The 22,178-nt window shown below is 38.7% G+C and overlaps 1 protein-coding gene across 1 annotated transcript; it reads right to left on the bottom strand.

Moving 5' to 3' along the window:
* Positions 1-11,758: 11,758 nt before the first annotated feature.
* Positions 11,759-12,844, bottom strand: LOC133869259 (uncharacterized). Its single transcript, XM_062306215.1, has one exon. The coding sequence runs from the start codon at positions 12,842-12,844 to the stop codon at positions 11,759-11,761; it is 1,086 nt and encodes a 361-aa protein (XP_062162199.1).
* Between the last annotated feature and the right edge of the window lie 9,334 nt (positions 12,845-22,178).

Below are 22,178 nucleotides of genomic sequence, written 5' to 3'. Positions count from 1 at the left end.
TGTTGATTGTTATTGAAAAATGTAGAAATAAAATTAAAATATGTGAAGAGTCTCTCCCACTACTCTGCACAGTCATTGGTGTTTCCAAACACACCCTTAATCTTATCATGAAGCTCGCAACCAAACATTACCGAGGAGGATCTATGGTATATATATATACATATTTACATAGATAAAGGAGGATCTATGGGATAGAGTTGTCTATCTATGTAATGCCCAGAATTAATAACCAAGTCGAAAGCAAAAAATATTTTATTTTTCATGTGACATCACTATAATATATAATATAATACTACATCAAAAATCTTGTAGCAAAATAATTTTTCTTTCTATTTCATGTCTGAATACAAATATCAAAGCTGTTGTATAAACTTCCATCTATTTAATTGAATAAATATTAACATTGTTAGTTAATACAATAGATAAACAGTATATCATTTGTTTATAAAAAGTGCTAAAAGCGGCACATCAAAATATATACATCTAAAATAACTAAGGGTACTTTTAAAATTGCGATTTCGTAGACAAAAAGTGTGATTTTAAACTAAATCGCAGAAAATGAATCGTTTGAAAATTAAGTTTTTCAAAAATTGCAATTTGAAAACAAATAAAACTTCTTTTTCAAACCACACGTAAATTGATGCTATTTTAAAAACGCAGAATTTTAAAGGTTAACCTGTGATTTTGTTAAATACTTAATTGTATTTTTAAAAATCACATTTTAAAATTGTTAATTTTAAATCGCATTTTTTAAAATTGCATACCCAAACGGACCCTTAGTTAAATTATTCTATGAAAAAATCGAGGCTACAGGCCGGCCTCCTCTGTAGTAACCTAAGCAAGATTACAGGTCCTCTCCTCTGCCTCTGCCTCGACTTCTCTTGCATCATAACCTATAAAATTGTAAAATTATCACAATTTCACAAGCGAATATATGAAGTCATAGTCGCAGTAATTATATTAAAAACTAACATATATGATATAAGCCTCCCTTTTATTTTTCATTTTTCAAGACTGTAACAAAGTTGTTTTTCATTTTGTGGCTTTCAACAGATTGATTTATTTTTTATTGGTTATTAATTCTATACTGACGTGTTTATCTTTTATTTGGAGGGCACAAAAAAACCTTGTTTATATTACTTCTTTATAGCAGTTATTCTCAATCAAAAAACTATCCATATACTTACAGGAAAAAAATATATCCATATAAAAAACAAAGTAAATGAGAAAGAAATCTTACAAATGTACGTGATAGAAGAGATCGAGGCTCTAGCTGATGAAAAAGAGTCGGTGTTTTCGTGTTTATAATATTTGGTATTCCAATATGACGTGCTAATCTCTTATTGAAGGCTATAATTAAATAGGTGAATTTAATTACCGGAAAACTTGATTGATGTCATAATTTTAAAAATTAGTTGTCATTTCCTTTTCTTTTTTTTTTTTTTTATTTTAATCAGATTGGCATCCCAGAATTTTTATATTTAAAATAGTGGTCAAATTTTACGTAGGGAGGCAACTTGAAATATTTTGGTAATTTAAATCTTAATTAATTATGATCAGATTTCATTGTGGAAAGCATTTTTTTTTTTGAAGAAGAAGAAGAAGAAGAAGAAGAAGAATTCACAAGGATATATCTTATCCATGCATAATATCATGAAAAATGGGAACAAATTTGGGGTCTTCTCTTATCACAAAATAATTCATCTTTCTATGTTTTGTTTGTTTTGTAAAGAAAAGTATAGGGCTTTGTGATGCCTCCCAAAATCTCTCCATCGGATAGAGTTTTATTTGCACATACACTTGAGATATTGGTCATAATTGTTATCTCCCGCAATAGTAGTTATTTTATCTACTTAAAATACATTTATTATTATTATTATTTAATTGAAATGAGAGATAAATGAATGATACATAGTTCAAACTTAGGTCTTATATTTTGATAACATGTTAAATCACCACTTGTCTTAAAAACTTAAGTTGATTAGAAGAGGTGAATTTATTCATTTAATCAATACTTTAACAAAAAAGATGAAGAAAGCGGTGAGAAAAGAAACAATAAAAAAGAGTAATATCAAACTTCACTTTAGCAACATGGATGAAGACGGTTTATTTTGAAGCATCTGCTCGAAAGACAAAATGACTCATAATAGTTAAATTTAAATTATGATTTAAAAATACAAGTAAAATTGAGATAGTACTTCACGAGGTATATAATATTAGCATCACGAATATAAGTTAAAAGCGCCACATATGATCATCAAATATTGTATATATATAATATTATAATAATCTTTAAAAAATATGAAGCAATATATCTTTAAAAAAAATTTAAAAAAAAAAAAATTAAAAAAAAAAAAAAAAAAAAAAAAACCAATTTCTCATCTACCAAACAGAGCTACAGTAAGAGTTGGATAAGGTTGATGTTTCGCATGCAGGAACGCTTCTCCCTCTAAAAACTGTAAAGGCATGCAGAATGAGACAAAATTCATGAAAATGTATAGAAAAAATAATTTGTCATCTACCAAACAGAGCTACAGTAGGAGTTGGATAAGGTTGAGGTTTCGCATGCAGGAACCTCCCTCTAAAAACTGTTAAGGCATGCCGAATGAGACAAAATTCATGAAAATATATTAAAAAATCATTTCTCTTCTACCAAACAGAGCTACAGTTGGAGTTGGATAAGGTTGATGCATGTTTCGCAGGAACCTTCCTCTAAAAACTGTTGAGGCAGAATGAGACAATGGTTTGATTATACAAATGATGAGAGAGTGGGAACTTATTCTAGAAACAAGTTTTCGCATGGACTTTTCTTTTAATAATAATAATAATAATAAATTTTTTATTAATTAGGAATGGATATTTTAAGACTGACTCTTCATTCACAATATTCCACCCTGCCTCAATTTTCACCGTGCCTAACAGACCTTTTAGTTTTTTGAAATTTTTTTTTACCAATTTTGAAAATAAAAATGTTATTTAATAGATTATTATATAGGGTTGATAATTTTTTACACAACTTACGAATTTAATACGAACCAAACATAAAATTAACATGTTAAGAATTTTGTATAATTAATCAAGTTGACCCAAATTAACTCCTTTAATAAATAAGTCAATCTCGCGACAAATGGCTGATCACGTGGAATAATTTTGTCTCTTGTTCCAATTATTGACTAATTTCACCTGCCTCGTGCATGAATCACTACCAAACATTGCAACTGCCACAATTTTTAAAATATTTTGGCTTTTAATTTCTCAATTGTTAATCTTATCATGTAGCTTGCTACCAAACATTACGGAGGAGGATCTAGCTTGTTAAGATTCTAGAAGACACAGCTCTCTCAGACCATGCATGCGCAGATCATGCAAGGTCTCCCTCTTGTGATACTGCTCGATCTCTCAAATCATGCATGAATGTGTTAGAACAGTTTCTGATATGGTAGTTGACGAACCAATTGAGCCTATCTTCGTTATCCTGCAAATAAAACAAACTACGTCGGGGGGAATCCGACAATCCCACTCCGATGCCTTTGTCAGTTTTTATCTTAAGTGTATATCACTCTTATATCACAATGAGCAATCTAAATTACCTGTTCAGTAGTGAGGTATTTATACATGTCATGTTGCGAGCGATCTGGTTCTTTCATTGGACCACGTGTTAGGTTTGGAGCACTTGTCGGCCGCTCAAATTGTGGGATCAGGGCACACGCTTAACAATCGTGGCCAGGTTGGTCTTTAACCGTCTGGAGATCGTGGAGAATAGTGCTTCACGACCACTTCTGGAATCGGTTCTCAACCGCCCTCACGATCGTGGCCTAGTCGGTCCTCAACTGCTCTTAGATCGTGGGGACACCTTCCTAAGTAGTAGCGATCGTGTAGGTAGTGGGCTTTCTTCCCTGGTTGGTACGAGGTCGGTAATTTACCGTCCTTAGCCTTATCGTGGCCGTCGGCAAATTACCGACTTTAAGTACGCATCCTCAGATATTAGCCGAGTATGATTCTGATGGGCCGTGAATCTGGCCCATTGGGCAAGATCGGGATTATTTCCCAACAGTTACCCCCCAATTCCTTTTGCACGACGTAGTTTCGGTAAAAGGAATTTCTCTGTACATTTTTGCCTAGTTTGAAATTTGAAGTAAGCTGGAAGCCGTTAGAATATCGGGACATTTGAAAGAGGAGATTTTTTTTTTTTTTTGAAATCAGAGCCATCCGAAATAATGGACTTAGTCATCATGAGATTCGAAACCTGCTGTCAAGTCGGTTCATATCCTTGTATCGCATGGCTATGACTAGGTTGATTCGGGTTGCTATGCTGCGCGTGTCGACACTCGCTGGTTTTTTCGTCATGACAGCTGATTCACGCGCTAAGATGCGCGTTGGCTTGTCTTCCGAGGCCAGCTGTAGACCCGACGGTAATAAAATCTTTTAACCCGGCGCATTTAATTAGCGTCTTTTCAGCTACTCCAAGGAGGAGTATATATATCTCCACCCCTCATTCTCACATTTTACCATTTACTATTCCGTAAAACGTCTCTGAGTTTTCCGGCGAGAATTCTTCTTTCCGGCGAAATTTTCTATTCCCCGATTATCTCCAAACGGCTTTCCGAGTTGCTTCAAACATTTCACCGACCTGCTTCAAACATTTCACCGACTTGCTTCAAACATTTCACCGACTTCCTTCAAACATTTTACCGACTTGCTTCAAACATTTCACCGACTTCCTTCAAACATTTTACCGACTTGTTTCAAACATTTCACCGACCTGCTTCAATCTCTGAATCACGCTATGGGTTCTTATTCTGAGTCTAACGGTGCTCAAGTTGGGGGCGACCCCACTCTCGTTCCTCATGAGAACAGATATAGGTCTTTGATTCTGGCTTCTGAGGAGAGACGCCTCCGCCGGAGTTATAGTATTCCGTCTTCAGTAAGCCTTCATTTCCAGCATTCGGATCAACTGTCCATTGCAGGCGGCGATGTAACCATCATAGAGCGAATGCTGATGGCCGGATGTCGGTTTCCTCTTCCCGATATAGCTCGGGAATTATTAGTACGGCTTGGGGTGGCTCCCTCCCAAGTAAAGCCGAACGGATGGAGATACTTGTTCGGCTCTTTTGTTCTCTGGATGACTAAGCTCCAGAAGAGGATGACCATAGACGAGTTTTTCACAATTTACCGAGCTGGTTTCCGACGAGACGGTACGGTAGAATTCACCGTTCGCAAGAAGCCGTCTATCATCCATCTCGCTTGGAGGTATTCAAACAATAGAGAGTGGAAGGAGCAAACGTTTCGGGTTTCTGGCCAGTGGGAAAAGCCGGAACAGTTATTATTATGTTAATTATAATAGCATTTTAAAGATTAAAAGAGTAATGATGAAATGATGTTATATTCTTATTTAGATTTGTTTATGACACATATTATTAAGACCATATCCGTTGATCTCGTTGACGGTAACTCACACCTTGTAAACAAGGTAATGATAGCCAAGAAGCCAACTCATGATGGACACTCAATAAGGAAATATATTGCCTTATTACTAGCTAGCCCTACAAGAGAAGATTCTGTAACGTTACATTATGCAGATAAAGATATCAATTATTCAGAATATATCCTCAATCACTCCAAATAGAAAAGAAATACATCCTGAAAGGAAGTTGTCAAACGGCCACATAAGGAATAAGAATAACAATCAAGTCTACCATATCATTAATTAAAACAATTCCACAATATATGAGATTGTTATGTAAAAATGACTTGTGTATAAATTGCTTCATGCATTGTTAATAATATTCACACAGAAAGTGAGAGAGTTACAATGTATATCAGTGTTTTATCTTTTGTAGTATCACAGCTGTCCAAGACCCAAGTCTAATTTTTTTTTTTTTTTTTTTTTTTTAACTTTTCTCTTTCTTTCTTCAGTCCCATGGATTCTTTCACCTCAAACACATCCTCAACCACTTTACCTGCAATCATGCCTTCCCATGCCTCCTTTGTCAAACAACATCTCTCACAATGTCACAACCATACTCATGGGTGCATGACAACTACATTACTTGGCATTTTCAAATGTCTACCTATCTACGTGGTCATAACGCGTACGTGCTTATTGATGACTCGGTAGTACGTTCCACCTACCCAAACCATCCCAACCCCACTCCAACCACTGACGCACCTACTACTATTGCAAATCCAGACTTCCTACTCTAGGTTCAACAAGATTAGCTAGTAATCAATGCCATCATCTCCATATTAAGACCATATCTGTCAATCCTGTTGACAATAACTCACACCTTGTAAACAAGATAATTACAGCCAATGAGTCAACTCACGATGGACACTCAACAAGGAAAGATCCTGCCTTATTACTAGTTAGCCTTGCAAGAGAAGATTCTGCAACGTTACATTAAGCGATAAGGAAATCAATTATGCAAAATCCTCAATCACTCCAAACTGAAAAGAAATGCATCCAAATTTTTATTTTTATATTTTTTAATGATCCTTTTAAAAAAGTCTGTCTATCAAATATTCACCCAGAAATTCAAGGATAAATAAGGTCTTTCCATAGAAAGCCTTTTCGGGCAACCGCGCAGTTGGGATGGAAGTATCGACGAGTTCATTCTTCCTTCCCACTTTAAGATTCGTTTAGATTTGAGATTTCAAAAAGTGCGATTTAAAAATAGTGATTTAAAAATCTACAATTTAAAAAAAAAAAAAAAAAACTCCCTTACCTGCAATTTGACACGGCAGCTTTCTACATCACAGGCGGCGATGTAACCATCACAGAGCGAATGCTGATGGCCGGATGTCGGTTTCCTCTTCCCGATATAGCTCGGGAATTATTAGTACGGCTTGGGGTGGCTCCCTCCCAAGTAAAGCCGAACGGATGGAGATACTTGTTCGGCTCTTTTGTTCTCTAGATGACTAAGCTCCAGAAGAGGATGACCATAGACGAGTTTTTCACAATTTACCGAGCTGGTTTCCGACGAGACGGTACGGTAGAATTCACCGTTCGCAAGAAGCCGTCTATCATCCATCTCGCTTGGAGGTATTCAAACAATAGAGAGTGGAAGGAGCAAACGTTTCAAGTTTCTGGCCAGTGGGAAAAGCTGGAACAATTATTATTGCCAGAGAATCAGAGGGTTCCCCGAGAGTGGGGTCGCATGAGAGTCGGGGCGTCGGAAGCCCCTGATCTAAATGATGAGCAAGTCGACAATGTCGACACCATACTTGCCTTTGTGAAGGCTACATCAGCCGAGGATGCTAAGGTGGTGTTGGATTTCGACCACCTTGTCACGAACGAAAATATGCGAAACATGCTCGGGCTTACAGGAAAAGAGGAAAAATTGAAGGAAGCTGAATTGGGCTTACAGGCTACTCAGGCCGACTTGCAAAAGGCTAAACTGAAGTCTAGCGAGCTGCAGAAGAAGTCTAAGCACTACAAATCGAAGGCTGCTCATTATAAAGCAAAGGCCGATCGGTTCCATAGTCAGATTCTTGCTTTCACTCGAGTTCGAGATCGAACCTGGGTTAATGGGTTTAGCTGGGGTTTTGATTCCCTTAAAGAATTCGTGCTTAACCCTCCGACGCCTTCCCCAAATTTTGCCAGGCTGAATTATACCGACTTTATGGATGTTCCAGAGCAGGCTATCTTGGAGCTACGGGAAATTGGCCGAGACTTGATTCCTGATGTCCCGGACTGGGTCGGTGAAGACGTCGGAACAACTGATGAGGTGACTGAGCCGACAGACTTAGGTGCTTCGACTAAGGCCGCTGAAATTGAGGCTCCTGATAGCCCAGCTTCTAAGGAACCGAATGCAGATAGGATTTAGCACGCCTTTTGTTTCGGCGTTTTTGTTGACCTTTGCTTTTCCATATTAATAACATTCGGAAAATCTATATTAGTGTTGTATATATTTTACTTTATTCTTCAGCATACTCATACTGTCTTAGGTTTCACACTTAGACAAAATCTTTAAATTTGATTCGGATCTAAGACTTTGACCGGTTTGAATCCCCTCAACATGATTCAAACCTTGGGATTGGTCAGGTTTGAATCCCCTCAACGTGATTCAAAACTCAGAGCTTGACCGACTTGAATCCCCTCAACGTGATTCAAGTCTCGGCATTGGTCCGGTTTGAATCCCTTCAACGTGATTCAAAACTCGGAGCTTGACCGACTTGAATCCCCTCAACGTGATTCAAGTCTCGGCATTGGTCCGGTTTGAATCCCCTCAACGTGATTCAAAACTCGGAGCTTGACCGACTTGAATCCCCTCAACGTGATTCAAGTCTCGGCATTGGTCCGGTTTGAATCCCCTCAACGTGATTCAAGTCTCGGCATTGGTCCGGTTTGAATCCCCTCAACGTGATTCAAAACTCGGAACTTGACCGACTTGAATCCCCTCAACGTGATTCAAGTCTCGGCATTGCAAATGTTGTACTTGGATATAATATGTTGTCTGAATCTGCATTTTATTGATAAACATTAAGTCTAAAAATAAACAGATTACATATAATATAAGCGGAATTACATATAATATTTCCGGAGATGCTCGGCATTCCATGGTCTTTGCAGCTTTTTCCCGTTTGTATCTTCAAGATGGTACGCTCCTTTTGGATTGCTTTTAATAACTCGGAATGGTCCTTCCCAGACCGGCCCCAGCTTCCCTTCCGTGGGGTCTTTAGCTGCCGCAGTAATCCTCCGTAACACCCAATCGCCATCATTGAACGATCGGGGCCTCACCCTTTTATTATAATACCGAGCTGCCCTTTCTTGATAAGCGGAAGTTTTGACTTTCGCATCTCCTCGTTTTTCTTCCAGAAGATCTAGGTGTAGCTTTAATCCTGTGTTGTTGAATCCGGGATTATAGTGCTGAATGCGGAAGCTTGGGGAACCAATTTCAACTGGTATCACTGCTTCGACCCCGAAGGCTAGTGAGTAAGGAGTTTTGGAAGTTGCCGAGCTGACTGTCGTCCGGTATGACCACATAACTTTTGGTAAGTACTCTACCCATCCTCCCTTACGGTTCGGGAGTTTTTTCTTCAGTATTGTCACCAGAGTTTTGTTTGTTGCTTCGACATACCCATTTGACTGTGGATAATATACCGACGAGAAAAAATGCTGAATCTTGAGCTCATCGCACCACTCCTAGAATGGCTTGCAGTTGAATTGCGTTCCATTGTCAGTTATTAGGGCGTAAGGTATCCCAAATCTACATATGATTGCCTTCCAGAGGAAATTTTTAATTGCCCCGGTCGTGATAGTCATTAAAGGCTCCGCTTCTGCCCATTTGGTGAAGTAATCTACTGCAACCACTAGGAACCTGCAATTCCCCTTTCCCGTGGGCATGGGCCCTACAATGTCAACCCCCCATTGAGCAAACGGCCACGGTGAAGAAACCGAGCTAAGTTCTGCTGGTGGTTTTGTTTGTAACTTGGCGAACCTTTGGCACTTGTCACACCTTCGGACCATTTCCATTGACTCTTGATTCATCGTCGGCCAATAGTAGCCTGCTCGTACAGCCTTGTGTGCCAACATTCTACCCCCCGAGTGACTACCACAGACTCCCTTATGAATTTCCTTTAACACGTACCTGGCCTCAGTCGCCGAGAGGCACTTTAATAATGGGAGTGAATAGCCTCGGCGATATAGAATGTTGCCGACAAGAGTGTATCGTGCTGATTGCATCCGGATTTTCCGAGCCTCCTTTTTGTCATTTGGCAGTTGTCCGTTTTTGAGATATTCAATCACGTACCTTGCTCATTTATGAATTATGTAGACGTCATCGATCTGCATTACCGATCTGACATCCTCCACAGAAGGTCTGTCTAGAATGATAACCCGGTGTTTTGAAGCTGAAATTACTTCGTCCGCTGCCGATCCCAGCCGAGCTAATGCGTCGGCTCGTCCGTTTTTGGCCCTCGGGATTTGTGTAACCACCACTTGCTCAAAGCGGTCCCAAAAACCCAACACCTTGGCGAGGTACTTTATCATTTTTTCACCTTTGGCCTCAGATCCTCCTTGGATGTGGCCGACAACAACCTGTGAGTCGCTTCGTACTTCGAGGTTTTTTGCTCCCAAATGTTCTGCCAGGCTAAGGCCTGCTATTACCGCTTCGTACTCCGCCTCGTTGTTTGTGGTTGGAAAGTCTAACTTCAATGCCATTGCGATTTCCTCCTTATCCGGTGTTATCAAGACCACCCCAGCTCCGCTTCGGGAATTCGTGGATGATCCATCCACATAGGCTATCCAGGCTTCTTTCGCAGGCATTTCGTGGCTTTCAGGGAGATTGCTGAATTCGGCTATAAAGTCTGCCAGAACTTGGGCTTTGATGGTAGTTCTTGGATAAAACTCCAGGTCAAATTCTCCGAGTTCCACGGCCCAATTTACTAACCTTCCTGAGAGGTCGGGCTTTTGCAATACTTTCTTCAAAGGATACTCTGTGAGTACCCTTATAGCATGTGCCTAGAAGTATGGTCGCAACCTTCGGGCGGAAGTAATAAGGGCAAAAGCTAACTTCTCAATCCGGGGATACCTTTCTTCGGCCCCGTGTAGCGCCCTACTTGTGAAGTATATCGGCTTTTGCAGTCCGGACTCCTCCCGAACCAAGACCGAGCTAACAGCGGATGGTGACACTGCTAAGTATAGATAGAGAATTTCCCCTTCTTCTGGTGAGCTTAGGAGCGGTGGGTTGGCTAGGTATTCTTTCAAATGTCCGAAAGCCACTTCGCATTCGTCGTTCCAAACAAACGCCTTCCGGAGTATCTTGAAAAAGGGCAAGCATTTATCTGTTGACCGAGAGATGAACCGGTTTAGGGCTGCAATTCTCCCGGTCAATTGCTGCAGTTGCTTTGTTGTACGAGGAGCTTGCATTTCAAGTATAGCTCGGACTTTTTCAGGGTTTGCCTCAATTCCTCTACTCGAGACCATGAATCCCAGAAACTTTCCGGATGAGACACCGAAAGCACATTTCGCCGGGTTTAACTTCATTTGATATCTCCTTAATGTGTCAAAGGTTTCTTCGAGATCGGTCAGATGGTTGGTTGCTTTTCGGCTTTTCACCAACATGTCATCCATATATACTTCTACATTCCTTCCGATCTGGTCACGGAACATTCTGTTGACTAGCCGTTGATAGGTTGCACCGGCATTCTTCAAGCCGAACGGCATCATATTATAGCAATACAGCCCCCGATCAGTAATGAAAGAGGTTTTTTCTTTATCGAGTTCGCTCATGTGTATCTGATTATACCCCGAGAAGGCATCCATAAAGCTTAAGAGCTCATGCCCCGAGGTGGAGTCGATTAGGACATCCATCCGGGGGAGAGGGAAACTATCTTTTGGGCATGCCTTGTTGAGATCGGTGAAGTCCACGCACATTCTCCATTTTCCGCTCGACTTTCTCACCAGGACAACGTTGGCCAGCCACTGGGGGTAGTCCACCTTTCGGATAAAACCGGCTTTTAACAGCCTTTCCACTTCCTCATGTATGGTTTGGTTTCTTTCTGGAGCAAAGCATCTTCTTTTTTGCTCAACGGGTCGGTGATTAGGGTCGACATTTAGCCTATGCGAAATTACCGAAGGATCAATTCCTGGCATATCGTCATGGCCCCAGGCGAACACGTCGGTATTATTCCGAAGGAAAGCTACCAAGGATTCTTCGACTTCTGAAGATAACAGGGATCCGACCCTAACTTTTTTCCCGTTACCTCCTATTTCAAATTCTTTCATCTCCTCGGTTGGTTCCCCCTGCTGTGATTGCTATTTCTTGCCCTTCTCCCTGCAGCTCTTCTGTGAAGGGGTCCCTTTCAGCGTTATGTTGTAACACTGACGTGCCACTCCCTGTTCTCCCCTTACTTCTCCAACACCTCTCTCGGTTGGGAATTTGATCTTCAAATGTGAAGTGGAAGTGACCGCCTTCAGATCATTAAGTGCTGTTCTTCCAATGATGGCGTTGTAGGCCGAGGGTTTATCGATCAACAAAAACTTAACCATAATAGTTTTTGTGGTCGGATAATCTCCAGCAGTCACGGGAAGTTCAATGGACCCGATTGGCAAGACCTGTTCCCCAGCAAATCCTACCAGAGGGCAGGTAGCCGGGATCACCTTTTCCGGACTGATTTCCATGTTCCGAAAGGCTGACCAATATAGGATATCAGCCGAGCTCCCATTATCGATGAACATTTGATGAATTCGGTGGTTAGCCACCTGCAACGTGACCACGATCGCGTCGGTATGCGGAAGTGAAACTCCCGCGTAATCTTCATCTGAAAACCCCACCACCATAGATTCCCTCCTGTGGGATTTGTGGGGTCTCTCTATAGCCATCACCTCCTGATGTTTCTGATACCGAGCGTATGCCTTCCTATCCGCACTTGTTTCTCCTCCTCCGCCAAAACCTCCGAATATAGTTCGGATGTCGGCGATGACCGGCCCATTCCGTGGCTTATGACCTTGTGCGCCTCTGCTTCTGCTTCTGTCTCGCTGAGGTTCCTCCCTTCTGTCTCGGCGATCCTCATTACGTCTTTGAGGAGAACGCCCTCTATGTCTCTGAGGAGAACGCTCTCTATGTCTTTGAGAAGAACGCTCTCTACGTCCTTGCTCTCGGTCTCTACGCTCTTGAGGCCTCTGATTCTGCCGAGGCAGGCCTTGGTTGTCTGCTATAAAACGGAGTAATTTTCCGTTTTTGATAAACTTCTCGATCAGGATTCTGAGATTTCTGCACTCCTCGGTAACATGACCCCGAGCATCATGGTACGCGCAGAACTTGTTTCTATTTTCTTCCCTTACCTGCTTGTTGTGAAGGGGAAAAGGCCTCTCGTAGTGCGGATCCTTCTTGATTTCCATCAATACCTCGTTAATGGGAGCATTCAAAGGAGTCCATTCCTCTATAGAGAACTGGTAATACTTTGCTGGTTTGGTTTCTGTCCGCTTTTCTTATTTCGGACTCTTTTTTTCCTTCTTTACGGAGTTGTTCGATTCCGCAACCTTCTGCCTTTGGGATTCCCTCAGAGCTGAGAGGGTTTCCTCTTGGTTTACATATTTCTCAATCACGTCTGTCAAGTCAGTCAAACTTTCAGGGTGATTGAGAGCAATTTCCGACATCAAGGGCCCTTCCACCCGTAAGCCCTGGTATAAGGCAGCATAGACCATTTCTTCAGTTGGATTATCAACTGTGAGCTTTGCTTGATTGAATCGGGCCATATAGTCTTTCAGAGACTCGCCTTCCTTTTGGCGCATCGCCATCAGTTGCCCAGAAGGCTTCTTCCTCTTGCACCCAGCCAGGAATTGAGTTACGAATTTCCGCCTGAGATCATCAAAACTTGTGATGGAATTTGGCGGGAGTTTTCGGAACCAATCCCGAGCCGAACCGGACAGGGTAAGTGGAAAAGCTCGGCATGCCATCTCCTGAGGGGACCCATGTAGATCCATATGCATCTTATAGCTGTCGAGATGCTCAGTTGGATCTTCAATCCCGGTATATGCTTGAATGGCCGGAATTTTAAATTTCTCCGGGAGCTGAATTGCCAGGACACGCTCGGTAAATGGGGAAGACCTGTTCAACAGGCTATCCACCCGAGAAGTCTTCCCTTTGTGGTTTTGCTGGATTTCGAGTTGCAGTCGGTTATACTTATCTTCATATTTCTCATCAAGTGTGGCGATGGCTTCATTAAGTCTTCTTTCTTCATATTGATGATTCACCATACCTTCACTAGGAGGGGGGTTTGCGATCCCTTCAGCTGGCCGGGATTGATCTTCTTGTTGAGTTCTTTCTGTGATCCTTCTGCTCTCCCTGTCTGCTTCATTGTGGGTATTGCTTTCTTCTTCTTCATTTCCCTCGGCCACTTCAGGAATTCGTTCGTCCGCCAATCGCCTTAAAAGACGAAGGTTCTGTTGAGTTAGGACCTCCATGTCCCTAGACATCTGGGCTAGTCGTGCCTCCATCTCAGTTGCATTCTGGTGAGACACACCTCCCGTCTCGTGGTGAGGGTTGTTTGCTCCTGAGGTCGTGGCTCTTGTTCGTACCATTTCAAATAATTTTGTTTTTGCGTAGAAAACGACACACACGTACTAGTCGTTTCCCACAGACGGCGCCAAACTGTTACAACAGTTTCTGATATGGTAGTTGACGAGCCAATTGAGCCTATCTAAATTACATGTTCAGTAGTGAGGTATTTATACATGTCATGTTGCGAGCGATCTGGTTCTTTCATTGGACCACGTGTTAGGTTTGGAGCACTTGTCGGCCGCTCAAATTGTGGGATCAGGGCACACGCTTAACAATCGTGGCCAGGTTGGTCTTTAACCGTCTGGAGATCGTGGAGAATAGTGCTTCACGACCACTTCTGGAATCGGTTCTCAACCGCCCTCACGATCGTGGCCTAGTCGGTCCTCAACTGCTCTTAGATCGTGGGGACACCTTCCTAAGTAGTAGCGATCGTGTAGGTAGTGGGCTTTCTTCCCTGGTTGGTACGAGGTCGGTAATTTACCGTCCTTAGCCTTATCGTGGCCGTCGGCAAATTACCGACTTTAAGTACGCATCCTCGGATATTAGCCGAGTATGATTCTGATGGGCCGTGAATCTGGCCCATTGGGCAAGATCGGGATTATTTCCCAACAGTTACCCCCCAATTCCTTTTGCACGACGTAGTTTCGGTAAAAGGAATTTCTCTGTACATTTTTGCCTAGTTTGAAATTTGAAGTAAGCTGGAAGCCGTTAGAATATCAGGACATTTGAAAAAGGAGATTTTTTTTTTTTTTTTTTGAAATCAGAGCCATCCGAAATAATGGACTTAGTCATCATGAGATTCGAAACCTGCTGTCAAGTCGGTTCATATCCTTGTATCGCATGGCTATGACTAGGTTGATTCGGGTTGCTATGCTGCGCGTGTCGACACTCGCTGGTTTTTTCGTCATGACAGCTGATTCACGTGCTAAGATGCGCGTTGGCTTGTCTTCCGAGGCCAGCTGTAGACCCGACGGTAATAAAATCTTTTAACCCGGCGCATTTAATTAGCGTCTTTTCAGCTACTCCAAGGAGGAGTATATATATCTCCACCCCTCATTCTCACATTTTACCGTTTACTATTCCGTAAAACGTCTCTGAGTTTTCCGGCGAGAATTCTTCTTTCCGGCGAAATTTTCTATTCCCCGATTATCTCCAAACGGCTTTCCGAGTTGCTTCAAACATTTCACCGACCTGCTTCAAACATTTCACCGACTTGCTTCAAACATTTCACCGACTTCCTTCAAACATTTTACCGACTTGCTTCAAACATTTCACCGACTTCCTTCAAACATTTTACCGACTTGTTTCAAACATTTCACCGACCTGCTTCAATCTCTGAATCACGCTATGGGTTCTGATTCTGAGTCTGACGGTGCTCAAGTTGGGGGCGACCCCACTCTCGTTCCTCATGAGAACAGATATAGGTCTTTGATTCTGGCTTCTGAGGAGAGACGCCTCCGCCGGAGTTATAGTATTCCGTCTTCAGTAAGCCTTCATTTCCAGCATTCCGATCAACTGTCCATTGCAGGCGGCGATGTAACCATCATAGAGCGAATGCTGATGGCCGGATGTCGGTTTCCTCTTCCCGATATAGCTCGGGAATTATTAGTACGGCTTGGGGTGGCTCCCTCCCAAGTAAAGCCGAACGGATGGAGATACTTGTTCGGCTCTTTTGTTCTCTGGATGACTAAGCTCCAGAAGAGGATGACCATAGACGAGTTTTTCACAATTTACCGAGCTGGTTTCCGACGAGACGGTACGGTAGAATTCACCGTTCGCAAGAAGCCGTCTATCATCCTTTTCGCTTGGAGGTATTCAAACAATAGAGAGTGGAAGGAGCAAACGTTTCGGGTTTCTGGCCAGTGGGAAAAGCCGGAACAGTTATTATTATGTTAATTATAATAGCATTTTAAAGATTAAAAGAGTAATGATGAAATGATGTTATATTCTTATTTAGATTTGTTTATGACACATATTATTAAGACCATATCCGTTGATCTCGTTGACGGTAACTCACACCTTGTAAACAAGGTAATGATAGCCAAGAAGCCAACTCATGATGGACACTCAATAAGGAAATATATTGCCTTATTACTAGCTAGCCCTACAAGAGAAGATTCTGTAACGTTACATTATGCAGATAAAGATATCAATTATTCAGAATATATCCTCAATCACTCCAAATAGAAAAGAAATACATCCTGAAAGGAAGTTGTCAAACGGCCACATAAGGAATAAGAATAACAATCAAGTCTACCATATCATTAATTAAAACAATTCCACAATATATGAGATTGTTATGTAAAAATGACTTGTGTATAAATTGCTTCATGCATTGTTAATAATATTCACACAGAAAGTGAGAGAGTTACAATGTATATCAGTGTTTTATCTTTTGTAGTATCACAGCTGTCCAAGACCCAAGTCTAATTTTTTTTTTTTTTTTTTTTTTTTTTTTTTTTTTAACTTTTCTCTTTCTTTCTTCAGTCCCATGGATTCTTTCACCTCAAACACATCCTCAACCACTTTACCTGCAATCATGCCTTCCCATGCCTCCTTTGTCAAACAACATCTCTCACAATGTCACAACCATACTCATGGGTGCATGACAACTACATTACTTGGCATTTTCAAATGTCTACCTATCTACGTGGTCATAACGCGTACGTGCTTATTGATGACACGGTAGTACGTTCCACCTACCCAAACCATCCCAACCCCACTCCAACCACTGACGCACCTACTACTATTGCAAATCCAGACTTCCTACTCTAGGTTCAACAAGATTAGCTAGTAATCAATGCCATCATCTCCATATTAAGACCATATCTGTCAATCCTGTTGACAATAACTCACACCTTGTAAACAAGATAATTACAGCCAATGAGTCAACTCACGATGGACACTCAACAAGGAAAGATCCTGCCTTATTACTAGTTAGCCTTGCAAGAGAAGATTCTGCAACGTTACATTAAGCGATAAGGAAATCAATTATGCAAAATCCTCAATCACTCCAAACTGAAAAGAAATGCATCCCAATTTTTATTTTTATATTTTTTAATGATCCTTTTAAAAAAGTCTGTCTATCAAATATTCACCCAGAAATTCAAGGATAAATAAGGTCTTTCCATAGAAAGCCTTTTCGGGCAACCGCGCAGTTGGGATGGAAGTATCGACGAGTTCATTCTTCCTTCCCACTTTAAGATTCGTTTGGATTTGAGATTTCAAAAAGTGCGATTTAAAAATAGTGATTTAAAAATCTACAATTTAAAAAAAAAAAAAAAAAAAAAAAACTCCCTTACCTGCAATTTGACACGGCAGCTTTCTACATTTTCAAATCGCAGATTTTAAAACGTAATTTTCAATCGATTAATCTTTTACGATTTAGTTAAAAATCGTACTTTATACATATTAATTTTGAAAATGCTTTAACATAATCTTTCATTCCAGCTTGAGTTATATGATCTAACCAAATAGTAGTTTCATATATAATTATTTGAATTAGCTAAATACTAATACTATTTTATTGTTCAATCACTAGTTGTCACACAAACTGATAGGAAGAAGTAAATTAATTGAAATGAGAGATGATAAACCACCACTTTAATACTCTCTCACGGATGAGGTCAAACACGTGGAATATTAAATTGAAATGGAGTGAATGTCGGAGTTATAGGTGAGGTCGAACTCATGACATCTTGCTGTGATACTATATTAAATCACCACTTGTCCCAAAAGTTTAACTTAATAACTATAATCATTTAATTAATACTTTAACATTTATTCGGGTCCAATGTTTTTAATTCCCTAAGGTTTCTAGAATCATAAAATCTTTTTTTCTAGATATATGCGTACTCTCTTTGGTCTGAAAAAGGAAATAAAAAATAAAATAAAATTTGATGTCTTCCTCTAGTAGAAATTCCTCAGATTCCGATCCACGCCAACTCAGAACTCTCGGTCGGCGTAAGACTTGCAGTTTTTGATGGATGAGAGAAAAACGAAATCCATCCATAATGCAAAAACAGAAGCAGTTGGAGGATCTGATGACGATCTGATGGCACTTCTCGGGTAGGAGCTGGTGTTTTGTCGATAGCTTGTAATTTGATGAAGACAATATATAGACTAAATAAGATGTAGTGTTATATATATATATATATATTTATTCTATACTGACGTGTTTATCTTTTATTTGGAGGGCACAAAAAAACCTTGTTCATATTACTTCTTTACAGCAGTTATTCTCAATCAAAAAACTATCCATATACTTGCAAGAAAAAAATATAGCCAAATAAAAAACAAATTAAAGGAGAAAGAAATCTTACAAATGTGATAGAAGAGATCATGGCTCTAGCTGAGGAAAAAGATTCGGTGTTTTTGTGTTTATAATATTTGGTATTCCAATATGACGTGATAATCTTTTATTGAAGGCTGTAAATAAGTGAAGAAGAACACTGGAACTCATTCTAGTGTCCTTCTGGAAGGACATAAATGTAATAAAAAATTAAAAAATTATATTCATGTCATCCAGAAGAACATAGATGTAATTTTTTTATTATATTTATGTCATTCTAAAAAACCATCAGAAGAAAACTGGAAGGAGTTCTAGCATTCCTCAAGCAAGCAATGCTTCCGTAAGAGCTGAAAGTGACCATGAGTTTGCTTGTTTTGTAAAGAAAAGTATAGGGTTTGTGATGCCTCCCAAAATCTCTCCATCTGACAGAGTTTTATTTGCACATACACTGAAGATATTGGTCGGAATTGTTATCTCCCGTAGTAATAGTTATTTTAGCTACTTAAAATATATATTTTTTATTACTTAATTAAAATGAGAGATAAATGAAGGATACATAGTTTAAACTTAGGTCTTTTACTCTGATAACATGTTAAATCACCACTTGTCCTAAAAGCTTAAGCTAATTGGAAGAGGTAAATTTAATCATTAAATTAATACTTTAACAAGAAAGAGGAAGAAAGCGGTGAGAAAAAATAAAAATAAAAAAGAGTAATATCAAAGTTCACTTTAGCAACATGGATGAATATGGTTTATTTTGAAGCATCTGCTTGAAAGATAAAATGACTCATAATAGTTAAATTTAAATTATGATTTAAAAATATTAGTAAAATTGAGATAGTACTTCACGAGGAGTTATATAATATTGAGAAATGCTCAAAATATTCTTTCCAATTATTGTACACTTGTTGTGCACTAGGATCATTCCCCTATAATATTAGCATCACAAATATAAGTTAAAAGCACTACATATGATCATCAAATATTGTATATATATAATATTAGAATAATCTTTTTTGAAAAAAAAAATGAAGCAATATATCTTAAAAAAATACGTGAAAATTTATTAAAAAACAAATAATTTCTTAATTACCAAACAGAGCTACAGTAGGAGTTGGATAAGGTTGAGGTTTCGCATGCAGGAACCTCCCTCTAAAAACTGTTAAGGCATGCCGAATGAGACAAAATTCATAAAAATGTATTAAAAAATCATTTCTCTTCTACCAAACAGAGGTACAGTAGGAGTTGGATAAGGTTGATGCATGTTTCGCAGGAACCTTCGTCTAAAAGTTAAACTGTTGAGGCAGAATGAGACAAATGATGAGAAAGTGGGAACTTATTCTAGAAACAAGTGTTTTGCTTTTGCATGGACGACTATTCTTATTCAACGTATAAGGATTTTTTTTTTTTTTTTTTTTAATAATGATGATAATAATAAATTTTTAATTGAGTAGGAATGGATCTTTTAAGACTGACCCTTCATCCACATTCCACCATGCTTCAATTTTCACCGTGCCTAAGAGACCTTTTAGTTTCCTGAAATTTCTTTCTACTAATTTTGGAATTAAAAATGTTATTTAATTGACTATTATATAAGGTTGATAATTCTTTACATGCATTATAAATTTAATACAAATCGAACACAAAATTAATATATTAAAGCTCTAGATAATTAATTAGGTTGACACAAATTAACTTCTTTAATAAACAAGCCAATCTCGTGACAAATGACAGATGACAGATGACAGTAGAATAATTTTGTCTCTTGTCCCAATTATATATTGACTAATTTCACCTGCCTTGTGCATGAATCACTACCAAACATTGCAACTGCCACAATTTTTAAAATATTTTGGCTTTTAATTTCCCAATTTTTAATCTTATCATGTATAGTAGCTCGCTACCAAACATTACGGAAGAGGATCTAGCTTGTTAAGATTCTAGAAGTCACAGCTCTCTCAGGCCATGCATGCGCAGGTCATGCAAGAATATATATGCAGAATAGAGTTGTCTATCTATAATCTATGATCTATGTAATGCCCAGACTTAATAACCAAGTCGTAATCGAAAAATATTTTATTTTTCATGTGACATCACTATAATATATAATATAATACTACATCAAAAATCTTGTAGCAAAATAATTTTTCTTTCTATTTCATGTCTGAATAGAAATACTAAAGCTGTTGTATAAACTTCTATTTGAATAAATATTAACATTGTCAGTTAATACAATAGATAGATAGCATATCATTTGTTTATAAAAAGTGCTACAAGTGGCACATTAGAATATATACGTCTAAAATAAACTAACGATGCGTTTGAGATTGCGATTTCGTAAATAAAAAGTGTGATTTAAAATCAAATCGCAAAAAATGAATCGTTTAGAAATTGCATTTTAAAAAAATTGCAATTTGAAAATGAATAAAACTTCTTTTTCAAATCGCAGGCAATTGAGTGCTTTTTTGAAAACACAGAATTTAAAGGCTAACTTGCGATTTTAAATGTCAAACTGTGATTTTACCAAACCCTTAACTGTGTTTTTAAAAATCACATTTTAAAATCTCACTTTTTTGAAATAGTAAACCCAAATAGACACTAATTAAGTCAATGTAGTCTATGAAAAAATCGAGGCTACAGACCGCATCATCCGTAGTAACCTAAGCAAGAGTTTAGGTCTTCTCCTCCGCCTCTGCCTCAGTCTCATCTCTTGCATCATCAACTATAAAATTGTAGAATTATCACAATTTCACAAGCGAATATATGAAGCCATAGTCCCAGTAATTATATTAAAAACTAACATATGTAATATGAGCCTCTCTTTGATTTTTCATTTTTCAAGACTGTAACAAAGTTGTTTTTCATTTTGTGGCTTTCAACAGATTGATTGATTTGTTTTTTGTTTTGGAGTAGAAAGACAATTGGGGAAACATTTACCCCACCCTTTCTAACTACGAACAAATTTGCAATGTTTTTCCAATCTATCCATTGAGGTTGTGTTAAAAAAATAAATAAATAAATAAAAAGATGACTAAAAATTTAGAAAAAAAATATATAAATATTAGGAAAAATTATTTTTATTTATTATTTTTTTTTTTATGATGAAAGTTAGTTTTATATTTTGGTTGCGAGACATTGCAACCCAAGAGAACTTGTAACAAGGAATGACAATCCCAACCTTTGCCGGCCAACGAGACCCGCACACATGCAAGTCAATGTCAAAAGCGTGGGAAGCACCACCCCCCAAAAGGCGAGCTTAAGCGCACCTCAGCTCATCTTTTAGGAAAATGTTCTACTTCTCAAAGTTGCCAGAACACCCAATAACCACTACGACATGGCACTCACGGCCTAAACACACTAATATTCAGCGCCTCAAATTCTCAAACTCCAACCACCATAACCACATCAAGAAGACAACACCGTAACCCTCCAAACATCCTGAACAGCCAACAATTTCAAATAAAACATGCTTGCATGATAAAGATGTTAATAGTGATCTTTTAGAGGTAGTGTATATTCCTTTAATAATATTGAACTATGTAAATTTTCTTGAACTTTATACTCCCTATTTTCCTTATTATATTATTTTTGAAATATTAATTCTACTTCTAAATATATTATACCAATATATATATATATATATATATATATATATATATATATATATATATATATATATATATATATATATATATATATATATATATATATTAAGGGTTCATTTAGAATTGCAATTTCGTAGACAATAAGTACGATTTTAAACCAAATCGTTTGAAAATTGCATTTTTAAAAATTGCGATTTAAAAATGTAGAAAATCTGTTTTTTCAAATCGCAAGTAAGATGACACTTTTTTGAAAACACGAAATTTTAAAAACTAAAC

Source organism: Alnus glutinosa, chromosome 5, assembly GCF_958979055.1.
Source record: "Alnus glutinosa chromosome 5, dhAlnGlut1.1, whole genome shotgun sequence".
In the NCBI taxonomy this organism is placed as follows: Eukaryota; Viridiplantae; Streptophyta; class Magnoliopsida; order Fagales; family Betulaceae; genus Alnus; species Alnus glutinosa.
Note: the sequence above shows the minus strand (reverse complement) of the source record. Positions and strands in the feature narration are given on the sequence as shown.

Excerpts from the sequence above, each read along its gene's own strand:
- LOC133869259 (XM_062306215.1), bottom strand. The coding sequence starts at position 12,844 with ATGGAAATCAAGAAGGATCCGCACTACGAGAGGCCTTTTCCCCTTCAC.